The sequence below is a fragment of the Poecilia reticulata genome, linkage group LG10 (assembly GCF_000633615.1).
Source record: "Poecilia reticulata strain Guanapo linkage group LG10, Guppy_female_1.0+MT, whole genome shotgun sequence".
Classification (NCBI taxonomy): Eukaryota; Metazoa; Chordata; class Actinopteri; order Cyprinodontiformes; family Poeciliidae; genus Poecilia; species Poecilia reticulata.
Window position 1 is genome coordinate 16,314,723 of NC_024340.1, and position 22,428 is coordinate 16,337,150.

Here is a 22,428-nt window from a genome sequence, read left to right on the forward strand (position 1 = left end):
TGTGTACCTGATGCCATTGTCCACATGCTTGACCCAGCTGTTGTCGCCCAGCAGCATCGTCACCACAGGAGTCCTGAACCCATCCCTGGATATTCGACTCATCTTTGCAAGCCGCTTCGCCCTCAGCTCTTTGGTCACTGCACTCCATAACTGATCGCCTAGAGAAACCAATCAATCAATAAAGTTTATTTGTATAACACATTTCAGCAGCATGGCAGTTCAAAAGAATAGAAGAAAAGAATTGGACAGACATATTTTGTCATCGTTACACATCAAAATGTTGATTAATGTTTAATTAATCAAAAGCAACTCTAAACAGCTGGGTTTTTAGTCTGGATTTAAAGGAACTCAGTGTTTCCGCTGTTTTACAAACTTCACCAGCAGGAACCACCTGCTGGTGGTTCCTTTCAGACCTGGTTCTTTTTAGAACCAGAAGACCTGGGAGGTTGTTATGACAACCTCCCTGCTAAGCCGTTCAGTGATTTATAAACTAACAGAAGTATTTTAAAGTCTATTCTCTGAGCTACAAGGAGCCAATGTAGGGACTTTAAAACTGGGTGATGTGCTCTAACTTCTTGGTTTTAGTCAGAAAACCAGCAGCAGCGTTCTGGATCAGCTGCAGCTGGAGGATTGATGGTTTTTTTAGGCAGACCTGTGAAGACGCTGTTACAGTAATCAATGCGACTAAAGATAAACACATGGATGAGTTTCTCTAGATCTCACTGAGACATTAGTCCTTTAATCCTGAAAATGTTCTTCAGGTGACAGAAGGCCGACTTTGTGACTGTCTTTATGTGGCTCTGAAGGTTCGGGTCAGAGTTCATCACTACTCCCAGGTTTCAGGCCTTATTAGTAGTTTCTAATTGTCATAACTGAAGCTGTGTTGACTTCTAGAAAGATAATAACTTCAGTTTTGTTTCTGCTAAGTTGGAGAAAGTTTTGGCACATTTACCTGTTCTAGGCGTCTGTTCAGTGATTGGATGGGTTCAGAGTCACCCGGTGATGGGCATTCGAAATGAACAAATTTTCTACAATTTGTACTAAAGTGAATGAAGCGTTACCTATTTTATTCCATATCGGCAGAGTAAAGCAGCTGTCGCCCAGCAGGACGAGGTCTCCATGCCTCTGGAAACTCCGAGGAAGATCGCTCCTCATCTCCTCCATCCATCTTTCACCCTGAGATTCCAACAACTCCTGGATGGTTTTCTCCAGTTTACTTCCAGCTTTCCTCCCCTTCTCCTTTTTTGACTGTGGAGACTAGAGAGAGAAAAAGAGAGATTCTAAACGCCTTAAAGTTACAGGATGTAACTTTTATAAAACAAAATTTTTTTGTATATTTTTGTTGAAACTGTCACCATGTCATGACAGTTTTATGAGACAGAATCTGTGAAAAAGTTGAGCTCCTCCGCCTTCTTCTAGTGTTCCTAGTGCTAACTAGAAACAACCAATCAGAGTCAGTAGGCAGGGCTTAGTGCTGTCAATCATCCTCCGTGTTGCACTGCTCATCCCCTCTCTCTTCCTGTTTGCTATGCTATAGAAGCACAGCCTGTTGTAAACGCTAGGCTAGTTAGGATAGGCTAGTTAGGATAGCCACCACTGACGTTGAATAAATGCTTTTCCTATAATGGTAATTTGTTTTTTTCTGAAAATTAACCTTTCAGCAAGAAATACAAGCTTTTTTTAAGGTTAATAATTGCTTAATATTTATAAAAAGTATTAGTTCTACTAGCAGATTATTTCACTAATAAGACATTTTATCATGTTATAAGTGAAATAATCTGTCAGTGAAACTAGCACTTTTTTAAATCAAAATAACTTTGGACCTACCAAAATACTTGATTACAAGACATGACAAAAAACACTTAGCTCCTTTTATTCAAACAGAATAAGTTATATTTATTGCCCCATTCTATTTAATTAATAAATGCTTTATGTTAGGCTTTATGCTTGCAGCCACATGATCAGTGAAATAAAGACACGTTTTTAGCAGGTGTGCAAATATTAATTTTAAGTTTTTAAAACTTTGCAGTTAACTGTATTCCATCTGATCGCCATTGATACTAAACACAACAGAAATGCTAACATTTAAATGAGGGATTGAATTTGGCGGTAGCTACCTGACTCCAGGTGAAGTCACAAACATCTGGAGTCAAAGTGTTTCTGAGAGACTGCAGATCCAGTTGTGAGAGGCAGGATGGTGAAATAGGAAGGAGGACTGTTCCGTCTGGTTGTTTAACCAAGCTAAAACTCCGGTCGAACATCCCCCTGGACTGGAGATACATCCTGCATAATAAAAAAGAAATGTTGTTTAAAAACACAATAAACTTCTGACGTTCTACTAGTTCCTTTCTGCTGCCTGCTAGCTTACTAAGCTAACGGCTTTCGCTGTAAACAGATCCTTACCTGAACTGCTGTGCCTGACAACAAGACACACGGAGACAAGGTACACCATCCATTTATGAGCAACTAAATAAATACTTTGGATTTACTTTAAATGTCTTATTAGTTAGTAAAACGCTGCATGCAACCAATGGGGCACCTGCCATTGATCAAGCTTTTGTTTCCAGTCGGACTGTTGTGAAGGACGGACAAACTGCTTGTTATTTGCTATTAGCTTGTCTCATGTGTTGCTGCTTTGCAAAATATAAAATGTTATATTTTATCAATTGAAGCTACTTTTGGGACGGAGAACAAACCTGAGAATAAATTACATGAAGAAGTTGAAACAGCAAGAAGTAATTACCAAAATAGATAATTTCTCGCTAATGTCGGTAGATGGAGACAAAGTGTTGTTTTAAATCCAAAGTGTTACATGATCTGGTTCATGACACAAAACCTACTGAAAACTATGTAGACATTTTACTTAAGAGAAAGTTTTTCCCCAAAAAGTTACTCAAGTAAGTGGTACGAGAGGTGGGTAGAATACCGAAAAAATGTAGACAAGTGAAAGGAGTATTACTTTAATTTACTGAAGTAAAAGTATAAAGTAAATTTTGGTATTTTGAAGACTAAAATTAAAAAATAAAATAACACAAATAAATAATTAAAAAGGAACAATATTAGGCATAAGAAAGACTTTTACAAATCAAATTTTGCTATATAAAACTTATGAAACTAATATTTACAATAGGTAAGATTTAAATGTTATATACAGACTTAAATACTTGCAGGAACAATACATAGAGTTTAATGTATCTTCTTGATCTTAAAAAGGTTTAGCAGATAGAAAATATCATTAAAACAATAAAGCTTGTGTACAAAGAGGAAGTCTCACTTGAACATAATTGTGTCACCGGCCAAGAATATGTCATCTTTACCAGGTTCTGAGATTATTTAAATATATCCGCAATGTGTGCAAATACCCACATTTTTGATTGCTTAATGCTAACACCCACACTGTTTTCATGGGGACTAGATTGAATGTTAGGTCTGGACTTTAACAAATTAGCATCTTTTGAGCAAAACCATTGCATTGTAGCTCTGTTGTATCTTTAGGCATTGTATCCAGGTAAAGGTTATATTTTTATTTGTAAAACATTTTTAAAAATCTTGGATGATTTGATATAAAGTTTGTGGTTGTAACAAAATACCAGAACATTCTATGAATGTTTAGAAAACACAAATAAGATAGCGAAAGTTGCTGCAAGGAGGGAAGTGAAAAATAAAAACTGAAATGAGATTTGAGGTTGAGAAAGTTTGTATATTGTAGCAAAAATGTAATTTTTCCTGAATTCCAGTTTGATTGCTGCGCTAAAGAGGTCAAACCTCTCAACACAGAGCAAGCAGACTTTCCCAACACTGATATAAAAACATGTTCAGATTTGTTGATATGAATACATAGTTAATACGAGTTGTTTGTCTTTTTTGAAATCCATCTGTTAATATTTATAGTCTCTTTACTCCCAATAAGCAACAAATAAATGATTGAAGACATTGTCTACATAGCACCTTTCAAGATGAATATCACAAAGTGCTTCAAACAACATAATGAAGACACAAAACAAGAAAAAGGTGAATTTTTATTATCCTAAAATAGAAATATAACCGTGTCTCTTTAACTGTAAACATATATATTTTATATAGTGTTATATATTAAGCTGGACCATTTTCCAAATGATTTTTATGGCTTTAAATAAATTAATTTGTCAAAGATGAGACTAAAAACGGCACAAAAAAACCCAAAACAAAACAACTAATTAATTTAAGTAAATAATTAATATGAATAAAACAGCATTAGAATTAAACAAAGTTACGTTGTTGATTTTACATATTATAGTAAAGCTGTTCTCAATCTTTTGTAAAAGGAGCTGAATCTGTTCCTTTGTTCCTCTGTTTCACCTGTGCTGTCCCTTTAAGACAAGACATTTCAATCTAGGCGTGTTTCCTGCTGCCATTGACTAAAACCAAGAGCTCATCCTGCAGGAAAAAACTGGAGCTCATCACAGCGCAACGCGTTTCTGCTCAAAAAACAGGTTATTCCTGTTTTTTACGGTGATCTGGTTGAGCTGACTGCATCCTACTCTCAGCCCGGGATCTGTGACTGCAGCGGGTTGTTTCTGCAGCAGCTCGCTTTATTATTATTATTTTTTTTTTATCGAGATGATATGAAAGTCAAGCGGTCAAGGTCCGCTCTGCCACAACCACGGGTGGATTTCCTCTCTTTATAGTGGGAAACATCTGTCGCAGTCGTTTCGGATGGATTTCTAATCATCTGGACCGGAGGGATTAAAGACCTGCCTGAGGAGAAAGGGAAGCATCGCCGTGGGAATAAAAACACGCTGCAGTCAGATGGAGTAGGAAGCAGCAACAATGTGACAGCCACAATCCAAAAAGGAAAAAAATAAAACGACAAAAATGCAGCGGAAGTCTTTAACATCCGAGCAACCTGCCTGTTTTTAACCGAACATCTCCACCACTGACCCGATTCTGTTTGTCCCAGTTTGAAGAAGTGAGGATTTTGGAAAAAGCAGCCAGCATGTCGGCGGTTATGATAACGCGAAAGGTGCGGAAATGGGAGAAGCTCCCCGGGAAGAACACCTTCTGCTGCGATGGGAGGGTGATGATGGCCCGGCAGAAGGGGATCTTCTACCTGACCCTGTTCCTCATCATCGGAACCTGCTCCCTCTTCTTCGCTTTCGAGTAAGTCACAGTAGTTCACCTCAGAGGTCACAGAATTAACACTTTCCTTACGGCATGTGTTCAGCGTTTAACCGTTTCCAATGGTTATCTTTACTGACTAATCGATTGGTCATATACGTTTTTTACATTCCTTTTGATTATGGGTTATTCAGGACCCATTTGAAGACGTAAATCTGGATTTATCTGTGAAAAATTTAGAGTTTAGAGATTCAAGAAGACACACTTCCTTTACATCTATGTTCAGTTTTACTTTTCCAGTTGTTACCGTAGACTAGTTGATTAGTCGATTAAAATGTTAGCCTAAATCTGGATTTATCTGTAAAAATTTGACAGCTTGAGAGGACATTCTTCTTACAGCATGGGTTGTACATTTCCAATCGTTACCATTATTTACCAATCAATACCATTACTTAGAAATCAATACCATTACTTAGAAATCAATACCATTACTTACCAATCAAAACCATCACTTGGCAATCAATGTCATTTCTTACCAATCGATTAAATGATTGAAATGTTAGAAACCTCTGATTATGAATTGTTCAGGGCCCATTCGAAGTCATAAATCTGGATTTATCTGCAAAACTCTGACATCCTGAAAACCTGAGAAGCACACGTGGGTGATTTCCTATTTCTAGGATTTCCTATTACTGGAAAATCTGATATTCCAGTAATAGCATTAATCGCTAAAGACCAATCGATTAGTCGATTGAAATGTTGGAATCCTTTGATTATGGGTTTTCCAGCCATTTGAAGCAGTAAATCTGGATTCATCGGCAAAAATTTTACGTCTCAAAGACCAAAGAAGACACACTTTCCTGACAACTTTCCTGTTCTGGGCTTTAATGTTTCTAGTTGTTACCATCAACTATCAATTAATTATTTGATATAGGGCCCATATGAAGCTCTAAATATGAATTTACAGTTTAAAAACCCAAGTCGAACCGAGATTTAGGTAAACAAAACTTGATTGACTTTCCTTTATTTTATTTATTTTTACTTCCTTTAGTGCAAAATATATTAACTTTAATATTTCAGACTTCTCTTTAAATTGTTTGCATTTTCCACAAAAACCTGCTTTGTTGAGTAAATATTTGGCTTAGTAGCTTATATTTGATATATTCTTTCTAGAAAAATACTAAAATCTTTAAAAAATATCTTTACAAAAGTAGTAAAAATAATAATTCAGTGTGTTTACATGTGTCATCAGGGCCGGTCCAACGTTTTTTGGGGCTTCACCACTAATGGAGATTCAACACACATTTTTGATCAAATCTGAGAAGATTTAATTGGTTATTATTTGCTGCTGAAACATATTTTTAAACAAAATAAGCTCAAACACAAAGAAACGTAAAATTATAATTTTGTTCAACAACATTAATTTACTCTATCTGTTTTCCTGCAATCTTAACATCTTTATTAGAATTTAACTGTTTAGCTGCTAAGTCAGCTGTTAGCTGTTGTTTGTGACGCCTGGCAGGGGTTTAGTTTGTTTTATAATTTAAAATTAAAATATATAAGCTCCATTTATGTTCAGAAAAGTTGTTTTAAAAGCTTCTGTTTTGAAAAAGGAATTTAAAATAGTTTCCATCTGTTACTAGTTTAGTAAAGATGCTAAAGCTAAAGTGAAAATTGCTAGCTAGCGTAGCTTCTTAAGTTTGATTTCTGTCACACGATAGCTTTAATTTTCAGGGTAAGTATTTACATTACCCCCTTTTAGAAAATATTTATATGTATATGTTTTTGCTACATTTTATGTCTAACTAAACTAAAATGTTTGTAAGCTTAACGGCAGTTTAACTGATTAATTCTAACAGTTTGTTTTAACAGTGCACTCAGTAAAAAGCAGTGTATTTTTTATTTTTTACCAGTGAGTGCATGTTTTCGTGTTCCTATCTGACTCAAGGTTCACAGCTGATTAATATTTAATGTGTTGAGTGGCCCACCTTTACCTCGCTGTAGATAAACCTCTTCAGCTTCCACGACTCTGCACTTCTGCTTTTTATGTGTTTATAGCATGAGGAGCATTTTAATCAGCGCTTACGCTGATTTTCTCCTGTTTCTTAATTATTCCTCATTTTTCCTGAGTTTTTTTTTAGCCAACACACCCAGATTGATGACTTGGCACAAAGTCCTGCAGCGTTAACTCAGCCTGTGCTTGACTGGCTGGGTGTGTGCAGTCGTCAGGTTGAATCCGTTTGTGCAGCAGAGGCAGCGGCTCTCCTCCTATCTTCATGCCCGATCGTTTAATGGCCTCCTGCTCTCCTCTGAGTCTGCACAGAAGGAGTTTTTGTCCGGCCGGGAGCACAGAGCGGAAAAAGCTGATGCGCGCCGAGGGTCGTTAGCTGAGGATGTTCATATTACAGAGGAACATAATTATGTGGAGTGGGCGGGGGCCGATGTTGAGAATGAGATACGGCTTAAACAACATGCTGGTGGGTTTAGCTCCACGTTTCTTTGCAAGGAGAAACCTCAGATGTTTCTGTGAAACTCCAGCTGCAGGTTTAAGGTGTTCATGGTTGTAAATAAGATTACAAAAAGTTTGTATTTCACTATTGTGTTTTATTATTATTCAAGGAAACGGTTACTGTCCTGTTTTCTTATTTTTTAGTTTCTTTAATTGAAATTTCTAGAAGCTAAGATTCGGAGTTGGTTAGTATTTAGCTACATTTACTCAATTACATTTAGTAAGCATTTTGGAAAAAAATAATTTTTACTACATTTTTCTTTTAACTTGAGTAATTTGATTATTTCTACTCTTACTTGAGTAAAATTTTGGATTTTCTACCCAATGAATGAAAACAAACATATTTTAATCAAATATTCACAGACACAGAGACACACCTGCAGTTTTTGTTAAAGTTTCATAAATTATTTTTTAAAGAAATTGATTTGGAAACATTTTCTTTTGTCTAATGTAGTTATTTTTTGCTGCTTATGAATTATTGTCATTTTTGTTCTTAAAATACCAAAATTTCCACTTAACTCCATATTCTGGTCTGTCTGATGTTGTGTTTAAATAGTAAATGATTGATAATTTGATCAGTTACTCAGTACTTTAATAGACGTTTTACCAAATACTTTTACTATTGTTTCTAATTTCTTTAGGCTACTGTTTATTTTTCTTGAGTAAAAATATGTTGAAGTAGTGATACTTTTACTTTAGTGCAGTTTTTGAGTACTCGTCTGATTATTACAAAGATTTAATATGTTTTATATTGTCTTTAAATAACAACACTGATTTATATTGGGTCAAATAATGATCCTTCAGGAAATCTTTGGTTATGTATTGACATTTTTAGAGTCTGAAATTACTTAAGTCCATTCAGTCAAATTAATTACACGAACCTTAAATATTAAAAGCAGACTTGGGCATAAAGGGAAAGTAGAACATTTTCACCATTTCCATACATTTCAGTTTGTAATTACAGAAAATTTTTTCCATTCCTTTTCCAAAAAAAACTAAGATGAGCAAAAACAAGGCTCTGTAATTTCCCCCTGAAATCTGAGATCCAGAAATAAATGTTGAAGTGGGAATTGGAGTTTTCCAAATGCAATAGCAGAGAAAAGAAACCTGAGCCGCTCATCACGAAGTACAGAAATCGACAGTCTGCACCATCAAACCTCTGGTACTGTGTGTAATAACCACGCCACCCAGAAAGAGGAAGAGGGCAATCTTCAAACATAATTTATCCTAAATTATTCTGGATTATTGGGCACAAAAGTGATTAGTGTGTCTGCAGCACTTTGTAGAACGACACAATAATCTAATACAGCAGCTATTTGCTTAATATTGACTAAAAAAATCTCCCCCTAAACACCAAATTTTCTCTGAGATTATTCCATTCGTCTTGATTTAAAACTTAATTCATATTCATGCTGTGAATAAAACCAGAAGTTTATTCGTTCTAAGGTGAATCTGAGGTTGAGCTGCGGCGTCGGGAGAGCGACGCGTGGCTCAGTTTTACCTCCAGACGCTGACGGTTCACGCAGGGAAAACTCACTTTAAATTAAAGATACGAGCAGCAGAAAGGAAACATTAGCAACTCTTATTTTAGTAGTCAGTTTAATCAGATCAAAACATTTCAACACTCCATAGATTTTTCATTTAGCCACTTTTTTGTTTTTATACAATGTTAGAAATACAATAAAATATGCAAAATAATAAAGGAATACTTCTATAAAAAGGAAAAATAAACATTTTATTGCCTAAAATGCAAAACATGTCATTCTTTTAGACCAGATGAAGCTAAAACTAAATCACTTTAGGAGTTTAGGGTAAAACATATTTACAGAAAAAGATATTTTTTATCTCAAATTCAAAATTGATATTAATTTTGTAGAGTTTTTACTTAATTACTGCTCTAAATCTGTTACTTTTTCAGTAAATTTACCTTTTTTTTAGTTCAGTTAACGATTAATCGATTACAAGATTAGTTGACGATAGGAACGAAGTTTGCTGGACGATAAATTGCCCCAGAGGTTATTGCGATAAACAACAATGTTGTTGTTTTGAGACCATTTTCCAGTAATATAATGGGAATGGCATAATAATAATAATAATAATTAATAATAATAATAAAGTAAAAACAGATTCTTAAACATTAATAAACTTTAAATTCTAATGAACATTTAACACTGGAACTGGAAGACATTTTAAATATCCAAAATAAATAAACAACAAATAAAATAAATTATGACGTCTCTGTAAACAAAATTATTCTTCAAATAATTTTTATGATTAGATTAAAAATTATTTGAAGGAGAGAATAACTGTTTTTGTCCTTAAAATGGCAAATTCACTTCAAAAAAAGGAGTTGAGACCAAAACGCCAAACCGGAGACTTTTATAAAGAGAAAACAATAAATTATGCAAATGGAAATTATTGACCTAGTTTTAATTTATCATGTGATCAATTTATTTATTACTTATTGCAAAAGGCCTAGTTGATGATTATTTGAATAATCGACTCATCACGATTAATCTGATTAATCGTTTCATTCCTGGTAAACAGATCAGTCAGTCAGTAATTGTTATCCTGCTCATTTTGCAGCTTTTATCCTTGAACTTGCTGTAAAACACACCTTCAGGTCTCTACAGAGGCTTTTTTCAGCTTGATTTGTGATAAATATGTGTGTGATACATGAGTGTGCACACAGCTCCCTGCAGAGCTGGGATGAAACTGGACCACAAGGACAGTGAGTCATCTGTTCGTCCACCGCAGGACAGCGAGCTGCATTATGTGCAGAGAGTTTTCCTCTGTGGGCCGACCCTGCAGAGCAGAGCGTCTGCAGTCGGGAGCAGATCTGGTAACCGACCCGCCAGCATCCGACCCCACCCTGTCGCCCTGCCAGCCAGTCAGCATCCAGCTGAGCAGCAACATGATTTATGCTCAGAGAACATGCTTCATTTACAGTCGCAGCGATCCGCAGGCTTTGTTCTCTGGGAGCAGAGAGCTGCTTTCTGTTCTCATACTGGGAGTTTTACATTTGAGTAAATACTCCTCCAACAGAAATATGTAAATAATGGACGGTTGTTTCATCGCTTTTATTCCCCCCGCTGTCAGATTTTCTCATCTGACTGAATATTCTGTGATGCAGCAGCGTATTATATAGTGGGATTATTGCTTTAATCCCAGTAAAGATCAGCGACCCCGCCTCTGACGTTTCTGTCAATGTCACATTAAAATGTTACATAACAAGGAAGCAGAGTTATGTAGTAACGAGTTACGTTTGCTTGAGTAAAAATAACTTTTGAGTATTTTTAATACTCTGTACTTTTTACTTGAATAAATTCATTGATTTTACTCTTGTTTGAGTAAAATGAATATAAATAGGAAGTATAGCCAGACATGATGACGTTGTGCTCATGTCTTCGTCAGAGGTTTTCATGTCGTTTCCATCAGTAGTTCTTGGAACAGCGCCACCACAGGCGAGGAGGTGAACTGATTTTTCCGTTAGTTTGGTTTGTTTGACTCAGTGCGGTGTGAAAGTGAACCACAGCAGCTGAAAATGCAACAAATGTTGCAACTTTGGTCCCAAATCAAGCTGACATGAAAATGACATGAATTCAAAAATGTAAACAAAAATGGAGCGGCGTCTGACTTTAGTGGTTGTAGGATTCCTCTTCTGTCTCTGGGAAAAGACTACAAGCCGTTTCTCCCTCTGATATGAGACTCGCACGTCTGTTTTGGTTGCATTTACCCAGAATGCCCTGCGGTTTAGTCCACTTCCTGCTTTTGGAGCGGTCTCCTGTGTGCTTGTAGCCATATAAGCATTCAAATTCACTTTATTCAACTGTGACTGAGGTTTTTAGACAGACCCGATTAAGCTTTTTTTGGTCCACATCAGAGTTTGATTGCGCGTTCACATCGACCCAAACAAACTAAACTTTCTATGCAAACAAACTCAGTTCAGTTAAATCGGACTGTGAATTCACCCTCAGTTCTCTTTCTAAAACCGATCTGCCATGCTAAGGATTGATCTCCTTTATTGAAAGCCACCAACTCATCCACTACAGACCCTGCAAGACCTGCAGCGCCTCAATTGATCAGACCTTCTGGAATAATTTGTATCTGGAGCATAAAAACCACGCATTAGCCCTCCGATTGGAGGAGTCGCTTTGTGGAAAAGCGTATCAGTTGCTTGGAGCAGCTGCTGCAGAGGGACGTATCAAAGCTCCTCACATATTGATTTTCCTCTCTATACTGTGAAAGACAAGAGTCCAGCTCAGTCTGTGATCTTATGTTTTACCTTGCAGCGCCCCAGAAACATAGTGAAACCAGACGAGAGCATCATTCATTTTGTGGATTAATTCACCACAGCTCACAGCTGTTAAGTATTAATAAGAAAGTTCAATGCAGGGACAATGTCGTGAGTGGCACAGGTATGACTGCAGCGGCGTTCTTCCCCAAATGTTTGAAGGGATTTTAATCCAGACTGCAGCCGTTTTTCCTCTGGAGGCTCATGTCATACTGAATTTAACCGCTGATGAACGTCTGCAGGAGACACGCCTAGAAACACGTCCACACCTTGTGCACACTCACATGTCAAAGAAGCTTATCTGGATCGGGTTTATAATGGGGCGTAATTATTTTACGTGCTATTATTTATAAGCTGAAGGTTCTCCAGTGATAACCAACCACAAGCCTAAAGTCGGGTCTTCAATGTTTCCGCACTAATTCTGAAGCTTATAATGGAGTAAAACGTAGAAGAGACCTAAACATTTCTCCAAAAAAACGTGTTTTCTGGTCGAATTTACTACTTTTAATAAATGACATACAGATTAAAGGTGGGAGATATTAATGTAAAGTTTTATCACGATATTTGATTATTATTCGATTAATTAAAAAAAATCAACAAATTATTCTTTTGCTGCAGATTCATCCTTTGCTACAAATGATCACGCGTTCACTTTAGCCAAATAAAATTCTTATTTTCTTATTTTAAAAAGGAATTTAATTATTTATTAGCAATTTAATGTATTTGTAATATTGTATAAAATAAACTTAAGTGTATAAATCAAAAATCTGCAGAATATGGCAATTATTTATCCGATTAATTGATTACTAATATAATCGATAGTTGCAGCTCTAATCTAAACCGATAAAAAAAAAAAACATGTATTGTGATTTGTTGTAAAAAAAAAAACAAATGATTATTAAACAGTTTGAGTCAAAATGTGTAAATATTTGAGATGCTCGTTAACTTGAGTCAAATAATTTCAGAGATGATGACTCGTTTCTGTTTAGACTCACATTTTTTTGTAAATATTTTAATGGATGGATGGATTTTTGCAGACTAACTGGATCATTTCTGTCTACGGTCTGCTAATGCTATCTGACCCACACAGTTGCAGCTAATGAACGTTTTGAGTCAAAGTGTTTCACAGATATTTCATGTTTTAAATCTGCAGTAACGTCACTGATCAAGTTTTTTGGCTGCAAAGGCTGAACCATGGAAACTTGTTTTACCTCCAACCATCCATTTTCTTTACACCCTTGTCCCTTAGTGGGGTCGGGAGGGGTGCTGGTGCCCATCTCCAGCTAAACCTGTTTTACCTGTTTATTATGTTTTGATGGTTCAAAAGTCTGAGAAACAGAGAAGCTCCGTCAGATCAACACGCCGGCTCCAGACCAGAGTTACTCTCTGAAGACGAGTCGCTGTAACACTTTGCTGCGTTTCCGGAGTGTTTTATGACGACTGTTTAAAAAGAAATCTTCATATCACTCTGAAAAACGTCTGATAAGGTTTAAAAATAACAGCTACAAGAAAGTGTTTGTTCAGTTGTTCAGCTTCCAGGAAGCGGGACGGTTTGTGAAGGTCTTTGTGTGAAATATAGAAATATGTATGTGCAAAGAAAAACGATCTGTTTGTATTTACTATTTGCTAAAGTAAACCTCCCACTGTGTGAGGGGTTTAAATAAAACATGTGATGTAATATGTTTTGTGTTGGAGTTTCACACAGCAGCAGGTTTGCTGTGTTTGGCACAATGAGTGGAAACAGGAAGAACCAGCTCATCTGGTTCTGATGCAGGTTATGAAATTCACCCAGCGGCTCATTCAAAGCCCGCCAACAAAAGTCCAACACATTTTAACTGCTAATGCGACTTAAATGAGACAATTTTACATGTTAGAAGGTTTGAGATGAAATATAAGCAGAGAAGGAGAGAATATCCAAAAAATATACTTCAACATATTTTTACTCAAGTAAAAGTAAAAAGTTACTCTAGTATGCTATAGTATACTGAGTAACTGATCAAATTATCAATCATTTAATATTTAAAACTTACATCATCAGATGGACTGAAATGTAAAGTTAAATGGAAATTTTGTTTTTCTCCAGGACAAAATGACAATAATTCATATTTGTAACAAAAAACAACATTTTTGGATAAAACATGTTTGTTTTTCATTCAGTGGGTAAAAAAAATCATAAATTTTACTCAAGTAAGAGCAGAGATATAAAATTACTCAAGAAAAACTGAAAAGTACAGCTTAGGAAAACTAAATTTTCTTTCGAGTAAATGTAACTCTCTGTTGAGGAGGAAACATTTCATCCTGTGGGAATGTAAACAATCCAGATCCAGTTTTTCTGGATCTCTGCTGATTGACGCGCCGGCGCCTCAGCAGCTCAGCAGCTCAGCGGAGGAGGGGCTGATGGGAAGTGATGATGGAGCGTGACTCCAGTTCCTGATGGTCATTATTACAGGAATCACCTGCCTGGTCATCCTGCTCTCACACTGGAAGTTTCTATCGATCCGACTCTGATGCTGCTGCTGCTTCCCATTAGCGGTGGGGAAACGCTGCAGCGCTCAGACTGGTGAAGCTGGGAGCTGGTCGCTTCTCCAGTATGCTGACTTCTCTGCGGTCGCAGCTAATCACATGGACTCTGGTCTTTGTGGTGTTTCGCTGACTAAGCTGTTTCCTGTTAGCTAAGTTTGTTGTGAAAATGGAAATCCTGGCTGGATGAGACAGACAGTCCCTCCAGGATGTTGGGATGTGTTTTATAATTTATATTATTGTCGTCTGAAATCACAGATTTTGTGGTCAAAATTGTGATTTTTTTCCCTAAAGGGATCTTAAAAATGATGAAATTGTTGAACAAAACCTTTCCAAAAACAACAATAAATTTTTAAGGTGCAAATAATTTAATGGTGAAATAATACAAATAAAATCCTGTGCAAAAGAAGAATTCAAGTTTTTTATTTATTTGCATCTTTTAACGCATTTCTAAGATTGCATAAAAATGTTTAAGTCGCTAAATGAAAAGGATGTGAGAATGTTTTTACCTGATTAATCGATTAATCGTCAGAATAATTGATTATTAAAATAACTAAGTTGCAGCGCTGCTGTTTTTATGTCTATTTTTTGTTTGCTTGTGTTCTGCTCATACCTTTTATTTGTTATCATGACAGACCTGAATGTACTGAATAAACTGATTACTGCTACGACTGTTAAATTGGAAAGTCAGGAAAGATGTAACCAAACTGCAGTCATTAACTTTATCCTTTATTACACAGCATAACTTCATTTCTTAACACTGAATAGTCAAATTATGTTAAATTTACTAATGGTGGTTCTGTGATACGTGAGCTGCTGTAACAGCATTTTCTTGTTCAGGATGCATCTCCGTTCTGTGGAGCTTCTTTAGCTTTATGAATAAACGTCTCCATCTAACAGAGATGAAGCAGTTCAGGTATTAATACCAGCATTCAGGAGCTTTCGGTGCTGCTGCTCTGCTGCAGCTCGTTGCTCTGCAGCTGCCATCTGTTACCAAGCAGCAGGCGGGTTCAGAGGAGTCCTGCTGGCTCTCGGCCCGCTTGGACCGACTACCAGAGCTATGCTGATACCAGCCATGTTCTCCGCCAGCGAAGAGGCTGCGGCCTGTTTATGCACAGCTGTGAGGTCCGGTTAAAAGGTCATGACCTCATGCTTAAAGCAGCAGATCAGAGTGTTTCTGTTCTGGTGCGACCTCACTGAGAGGATAATGTTCGCTGTGTTTGTACGTAGACTTTTAATCACGTAGCAACTGGGGACTAAAAACACAGACATAAATGTACTGAATTACAATTTTTTTTGGACTCTGCATTAATACAGGACATTAAAATACACAAATAGCTTCAAAAGAAAACATGTAAAAACAACTTTCATTTGTTGAATCAGTGCAGTTAGGAGGAAAAGAACCAATAATAACAAAGATAAGCTGATGAAACCAATAAGTTGGCTACCTCTGTAAAAAATAAACTGCTACAAATAAAATGGTTCAGAAAGAGCAATTGGAACGTTAAATATAATGTAAAATCAATAAATCATGAGTAGAGAATTACATTGAATAGATCTGCCCTTATGAATCAGAGACATTGTCATCAATACTTGATCCAGAATTTTTTTCAACATTGGGACCAATACAGATATCAATAAAAAATAAAAAACATCAGGCTGGTTTTTTTTCTGTAATAACTTTATTTTGTTCAAGGGGCTCATGTAATTGTGAACATGTTAAGTCATGAGCATTTACTGTGATTTTATTTTTATTAAAAGTGAATCTTCCAATTTTATATCCCATGTAATCTTGTGTTTCCTAATCCAAGGTGTTAATTTGCCAGTTAAAAGTTTAAAATCCTCAAACTCAGAGTTCATAAATGCTGTATTGTATTATTATTGTATTATTTCCAACTAGAGCAACATTTTTTGCCGTGCTCCTGTGCAGGTGTCCGTACCTGGCCGTCCACCTGTCTCCTGCCATCCCGGTTTTTGCCGTGCTGCTCTTCCTGTTCGTCATAGCCATGCTGCTGAGGACGAGCTTCAGCGACCCCGGGGTCCTGCCTCGGGCCCTTCCAGAGGAGGCCAACTTCATAGAGATGGAGATCGGTCAGTAGATGCATTCGTCTCCATTCTCAGAGGGGAAAAACAATCATCTGAACCTGAACTCAGCTTAGCTAATGGAGCCAATGAATGTTGTAACTGTGTAGGAGGATCTATTATGCTAATTTCATGGTTTGGATGTTTTTATACTTCCATTTGTGTCTCTACCCAAGTGCTTAAAAAAAAATACCAGCTGTTTTTTGGCTAGTTTCAAAAACCTCCCGATTGTTGCACTGCGACGTCACCTAGCAACCCCAGCTCCATCACTTAGCAACCCAAGCTGAGCTCCAGCACATTTGGCCATCTGGTTTTACCGCTGTATGCGCCGTACAATGGCTGCTGGAAAAGAACAATGTTTTGTTGTTGACTTACAATCCAGAAACAACTTGCTACTTTTTTGTTGGTTGTGTAGGAGGTTCCACTTCTGCTTTTCATAGATGTACAGTTGTGTAATTGTCCATCTGTTTGCAGCCATTTTCACGTGCGAGTGTAAACGTTGAGGTGGGGGGCGCAGCCAGCAGCAGATTATTTGGATTTAAAGTGACAAGAGGCCCTAAAACAGCTCAAAATAGTCAGAACTAATCAGACTAAAATCTCATTATCTAAGAATGGTTTTCTTTAAAAAAAATGTAATGAACATGCTTTGTATGGCCCATAGAAATATCCTAAACTGTTTAAGTGTTGGTCATATGTCACCAAAAACACACAATGGTTTAGTCACTGCTGATTAAATGTCCACGAGTTTCCTCATAAACAAATGTAAATAATCTACAACAGCTGGCTAATAAGCAACCAGATCTGCTTCCATCTGTTAGCTGATGACATTTCAAATTCAGAAAAGTTTCAGTTACTTAAAAAACAAAAATGTGGAGAGTTGGAAACATCGTACGCTATTTTCCAAGAACTGACAAAAACCAAAATACTTAATCCAGGGGTGTGCTGAGAAGCCAGCTTTGCTAAACTCGGCTAAATATAGCAAGAGTTTTGAAACACAGTGACCCAAATCCAGTTCTTATTACTGAAAATACATTTATTCAATTGAGCCCAAAAGAAACTGAAAACTAGGAACATTTCTTTCAAACATGCAAAATCTAATGTGGTGTATCAGGGCCATTGTAGAAAAAAAAACTCAGAGAGTTTGACAGTAAGAGAGACGTGTTGTCAGTAGTTCATAGAATAAAAGAACAATGTTCATTTTACTTAAACATAAAGAGTGAAATCAGATAATTTTAAGCGGTCTCAATTTTTTTCCAGAGTTTTATATAAACCCTACCAGTCAAACGTTTGGACACCACTTCACTGGTGAGAAGGTGTCCGACCTTTTGACAGGTTGGCAATCTTTATATATTTGCTCATGACTGTGGTTCCAGTTTGCCACAAGATAAGTAGAAAGGAGTGTAATGTCTTTGGTTTGGCAGGGCAAAACAAACACGACCAGCTGATTAGTAATGTTACAGCTGCATGTGAGACCAGAGATACAAGTCTGCTAATTATTAACTTTTAAAGGACAAATGTGCAGAAGAAAAAATGTAGGAAAAAGGCTACAAATTTACTGTAAAAATGTGAAAACAAAGACCCATGTTTAGAAGCTTTCTCTGTGATTTCTGATTCAAATACTGAACATAGATTCACAGAGTTAATTTTTGTATTTTTTGCCTAATTAAAATGACGTCATGAAGACAATTTTTACATGTGTCTTTAAAATCCCTGGAGTTTGCTCTCGGTCTTTACTGACAGGATCAAACCTTTATGATCAGGCATTTAAGGGCAGCTACAGGAGTGACATCAGCATGTTTTACCTCATCTATACCTGGGGAGCTTTCTGGAGAAAAATCACAAGCAGAGATGCAGGAAAAATTGTAGCGGTTAAAGCTAGAAGTATTTATGATCAATAAATGTTTCAGATTGGTTTGTTTGGCAGCAAGCAGGCAGAGCTGTGTTTATTCATGCTTCTTATGTTAGAAACTTGTTTTTCTAGTTACTTCCTTAAGGAGCTGGACAATATATTTAAAAAAATAAAATCTCTAATTCTTTTTCGTCTCGGATCCAATTTAAGTAATTTGTTTTGGCTTGTTTTATTTTGTAGCATACACATTTTTCAAAAAGTGACTTTTATTTCAATCATCCCTCATGTGAGTTGTATTAGGTCCAGGTTACGAGAATTTCTGTCTCATTACAAAAACCATAGTCAACAAGAAAAACGTTTTAATAAGAAAAGTTGGTTATCAGGATGTGATGAACTCATTAAGCGTTTCATGTCAGACGATATTGATAATTATTGATTTGTTTTTTGTTTAAACATTTGAAACTGGTGGTGTAACCTTTCCAGTTTTCACTCCACATCGTTGTTTTTCACATTTTAAGCAGTTATGAGACAGAGTGGCGGAACTTTAAACTGCTGCTGTGTAAGTAACAGGTCGTTGCTAGGCAACCAAAGAGTGAGTGAGTGAGTTGCTAGGTAACTGAGGAGTGAGTGAGTGAGTGAGTGAGTGAGTGAGTGAGTGAGTGAGTGAGTGAGTGAGTGAGTGAGTGAGTGAGTTGACTCAAATTCAAATTCAAAAATACTTTATTACTCCCACAGGGAAATGAAATGTTGGTCAAAGCCTTTTCCTCTGCCTACATCTCCCAGAATGCTGTGCAGCTCTGAATCTGTTATTGTCCAGTCCTGATTGAAATGTGCTTAAATTTCACTGTGGGGAAACTCTGGAGCAGCGGCGTTAAGGGAGTCAGTGTAGCGAGCGAGCGGAGGCACGCAGCCCTCTGAAGATGGGTTTGCTGCTCTCATTATGACCATGACTCACTCTGCGTGGAGGATGGCGGTTCTGCTGTGGCCCTGATGGCCCTAATGGACCAGCTGCAGTTTGCTGCAGCAGGTTACATGAAGGATTTTACAGAAATCCTCACACTGACCTGAAATCCCTGTTCAAGCTGCACCTGGAGCAATTGCTCAGTAAATTATTTAATTCGGATACTTTTGGCTTTGGTTATCATTACACCACTGCCTTGGTTTAATTTTATTATGTTAGATAATAACTTATTAAATAGAAAACATCAAATCTTTTTATTCTTGTGTTGCAGGTTAAAGTAGAAAAACAAAAAGAAAAAATTATTATGCACCAAAAAGTGACGCATCTTTTAATCTGTTACTAAAAGGATATTTCACAATTCTTGTGCTAGGATTGTATTTTATTCAAACATATATATGTGTATATTTTTTACTAATTAGTGGACATCAGTTTCTGTGCCATCTGCAGCAAAATTACACATTTTCACTTTCCAAAATATTATTTGGCTTCCATGTTAACATTAAAGTAATACTTAATCTTCTAATAGATATAGATTACATAATTATTATTAGGATAAATAATTATTAGGAGTGCATCGATTGCAGTTCTCTGGCCGATCACAGATCTTTAAAGGCCTGACCTACCATGGAGTTGCTACACTGCAAAAACACAAAATATTACCAAGTAATTTAGCTCTAGTTTCTGTTTCAAATATCTTACTACAGATGAAATAAAACAAAACTAACTTGACAGTAGTTTTTTTAGCAGCATGTAGAATCTTGTTTTGAGTCAATAATCCTTAATATTAATGAAAAAGGACTAGTTCCTCTGACATTTTCTCATGTTGTAAGTAAAATAATTTCCCTAAGGAACTAGTAGTTTTTCATCAATATTAAGGAGTTATTTACTTAACGTAAGGTCCTGTATCTTGCTGAGAAGTTACTTATAAGTTAGTTTTGTTAGTCTTTGTTGTAAGATATTTGCACTAGAAATAGTCCATAAATAAGATTTTGCATTTTTGCAGTGTGTCCAGTTTCTAGTGCATCCTATCTTAGCTTAGCTTAGCTTAGCTTAATTTAGCTATTTCTATGTAAAAAGCCATTTTAATAGCCAGGCAGACATTTTGATGTGGCTGCTGCAGCCTGGGTGTTTCCCTCCCTCATCCTGTTGGTGGCGCTCCTGAGGAGGGTTTCTAATTCCAGGAAGCTGTTTCCTGTCTGTCACGCCTCCAGCAGATTGGCCTCCATTGGGAGTGGCATCAATCCCTCTGAGTGCATTCTCTCAAATTATTCCCAGTTTCTGTCGAAGGCCCTTCTCCAGCTTTATTTGGATGATTAATATTGGTTATCTCTTACTGTCAGAAAAAATCTGTTCACCATTTTAATGCTTCATAATGAGTCTGACTTATTCGTGCAAAAACCACTTTACATGGCAGATATCCTCTACTGAAGGCTGTAAACAAATGTTGATACGCTATTAGTTTAAATTAGAGTCACTTTTATCCTCTTGTCTGTATGCTTTCTCCAGCCGAGAGAATTAACTTCCCTCTAATATAATTTTTTTTTATCTTAATGCATCTCCAGAAATTCATGTGGAAATTCATGCTTGCTCTTTCCCATTAAGAGGTAATTCTTGTCTGCTCATTGCGGCAACTTAATGGTCGATTCTCCACAGCGGTTTCTCTTTTGAGGGATCTGAGTTTGCAGCCTTGTGATCATTAGTCAGCCTCCTGGCTTCTGCAGCGAAGCATAAGCAGAAATGATAAACTGTCAATCAAACGTAACATTTCTATGGAAGAGGATCAGAGCAACTGAAAAAAAAAGAAAAAAATAATCTGATGTTTTTTCCTCAGAATTGTGATGTTTTATTCCTTAGGATTCTGACTTTTGATTTCACAAGGAGTCATAATTCTGAGAAATAGTGTCACAATTCTAGGAAGCAAATATCACAATTTTGAGAAGAAAAGTCACAATTCTAAGAAGAAATGTGTGAGTTCTAAAACTAAAGACACAATTGTGAAGAAAAAATGTCAAATCTGAGAAAAAAATGTCAAATTTATGAAAAAATTCCAGAATTCTAAGAAGAAATGTCACAATTTTGAAAAAAAAAGTTACAATTCTAAAGGTTGTCAGAATTCCAAGAAACTATATCACAATTCTACAAAAAATGTCATAATTTTGAGAAACAAATATCAGAATTTTGAGAAGAAATTTCAGAATTCACAAATAGAATTCAAAATCTGAATTCTACTTTTGTTTTTTGTTTGTTTTTGGTTTTTTTAGTGATCTAATCTTTTTCTGTAGATTTATTCGGTTCGTTTTTTCTGGTTTTGCTTTTTTGTCAAACTTGAATGTTTCATATCAATATCAGTAAAGTAAACAGTTATGCAGTTTTCAAGTAACGATTTAATTTTTGCAGAAATGGCACTGTAAAAATGACTCCTCCTTCTTTGGTAAATCATGAAATAATTGTTACTGGTTACAGTTTTTGAAAAGTTTAGTTCAATTTCACCAAAACTTAATTACTGCCAGGTTGTGGAAACCATAAATCACTTAAACAGAATCAGTCTGACAACATGAAGTAAGCTGAAAAATCTCCAAAAGCAACACATCGAGCCTTTAGCAACAACTCCAGAACCAAGTCACTATGATCTGTCGGTGTGTTCTGTGCTCACATCTTGTTTTTATTTTAATTCACAGAGGCAGCCAATGGGAACGTCCCGTCTGGGCAGCGACCTCCACCTCGGATCCGTAACGTTCAGATCAACAACCAGATCGTCAAGCTCAAGTATTGCTACACCTGCAAGATCTTCCGGCCTCCGCGAGCGTCTCACTGCAGCATCTGTGACAACTGTGTTGGTACGCCATCTCAGCGGTGCTGCAGAAATTGGCTGCTTTAAATCACTTTAACGTTCAAAAACCAACCAGTACCACCGTTTGTCAAACATCAAACCATTCTCAACAAATGCCTACACTATTTCATCCAATTAAGCATCAATCACACATTTCCATTATCAGAAAAAAAGTAAATTATGTTCGTTACAATGCAATTAATGTTTAATCGATATTAATTTAGAAGATAAACAAGTCTACCTCTAAACTAGTGGTGGGCACCGCTAACTTAAAAGATAGTTGTGA

At 36.5% G+C, this 22,428-nt stretch overlaps 2 protein-coding genes across 2 annotated transcripts in view; one reads left to right on the forward strand and one right to left on the reverse strand.

Moving 5' to 3' along the window:
* trmt12 (tRNA methyltransferase 12 homolog) overlaps window positions 1-2,582 on the reverse strand; it is a 4,870-nt gene extending 2,288 nt beyond the window's left edge. The window contains exons 1-4 of the mRNA XM_008420653.1: window positions 2,404-2,582; window positions 2,118-2,283; window positions 1,062-1,257; window positions 8-158 (exon numbers count right to left, since the gene is read on the reverse strand). Of these exons, the coding sequence (XP_008418875.1) occupies window positions 8-158; window positions 1,062-1,257; window positions 2,118-2,283; window positions 2,404-2,456 (566 nt within the window). The 5' untranslated portion in view covers window positions 2,457-2,582. The remainder of the gene's footprint in view (window positions 1-7; window positions 159-1,061; window positions 1,258-2,117; window positions 2,284-2,403) is intronic.
* Window positions 2,583-4,975: 2,393 nt separating this feature from the next.
* The window catches only part of zdhhc9 (zDHHC palmitoyltransferase 9), a 29,993-nt gene continuing 12,540 nt past the window's right edge, over window positions 4,976-22,428 (forward strand). Inside the window, exons 1-3 of the mRNA XM_008420652.2 lie at window positions 4,976-5,139; window positions 16,351-16,511; window positions 21,991-22,149. Coding sequence (XP_008418874.1) covers window positions 4,976-5,139; window positions 16,351-16,511; window positions 21,991-22,149 — 484 coding nt within the window. The remainder of the gene's footprint in view (window positions 5,140-16,350; window positions 16,512-21,990; window positions 22,150-22,428) is intronic.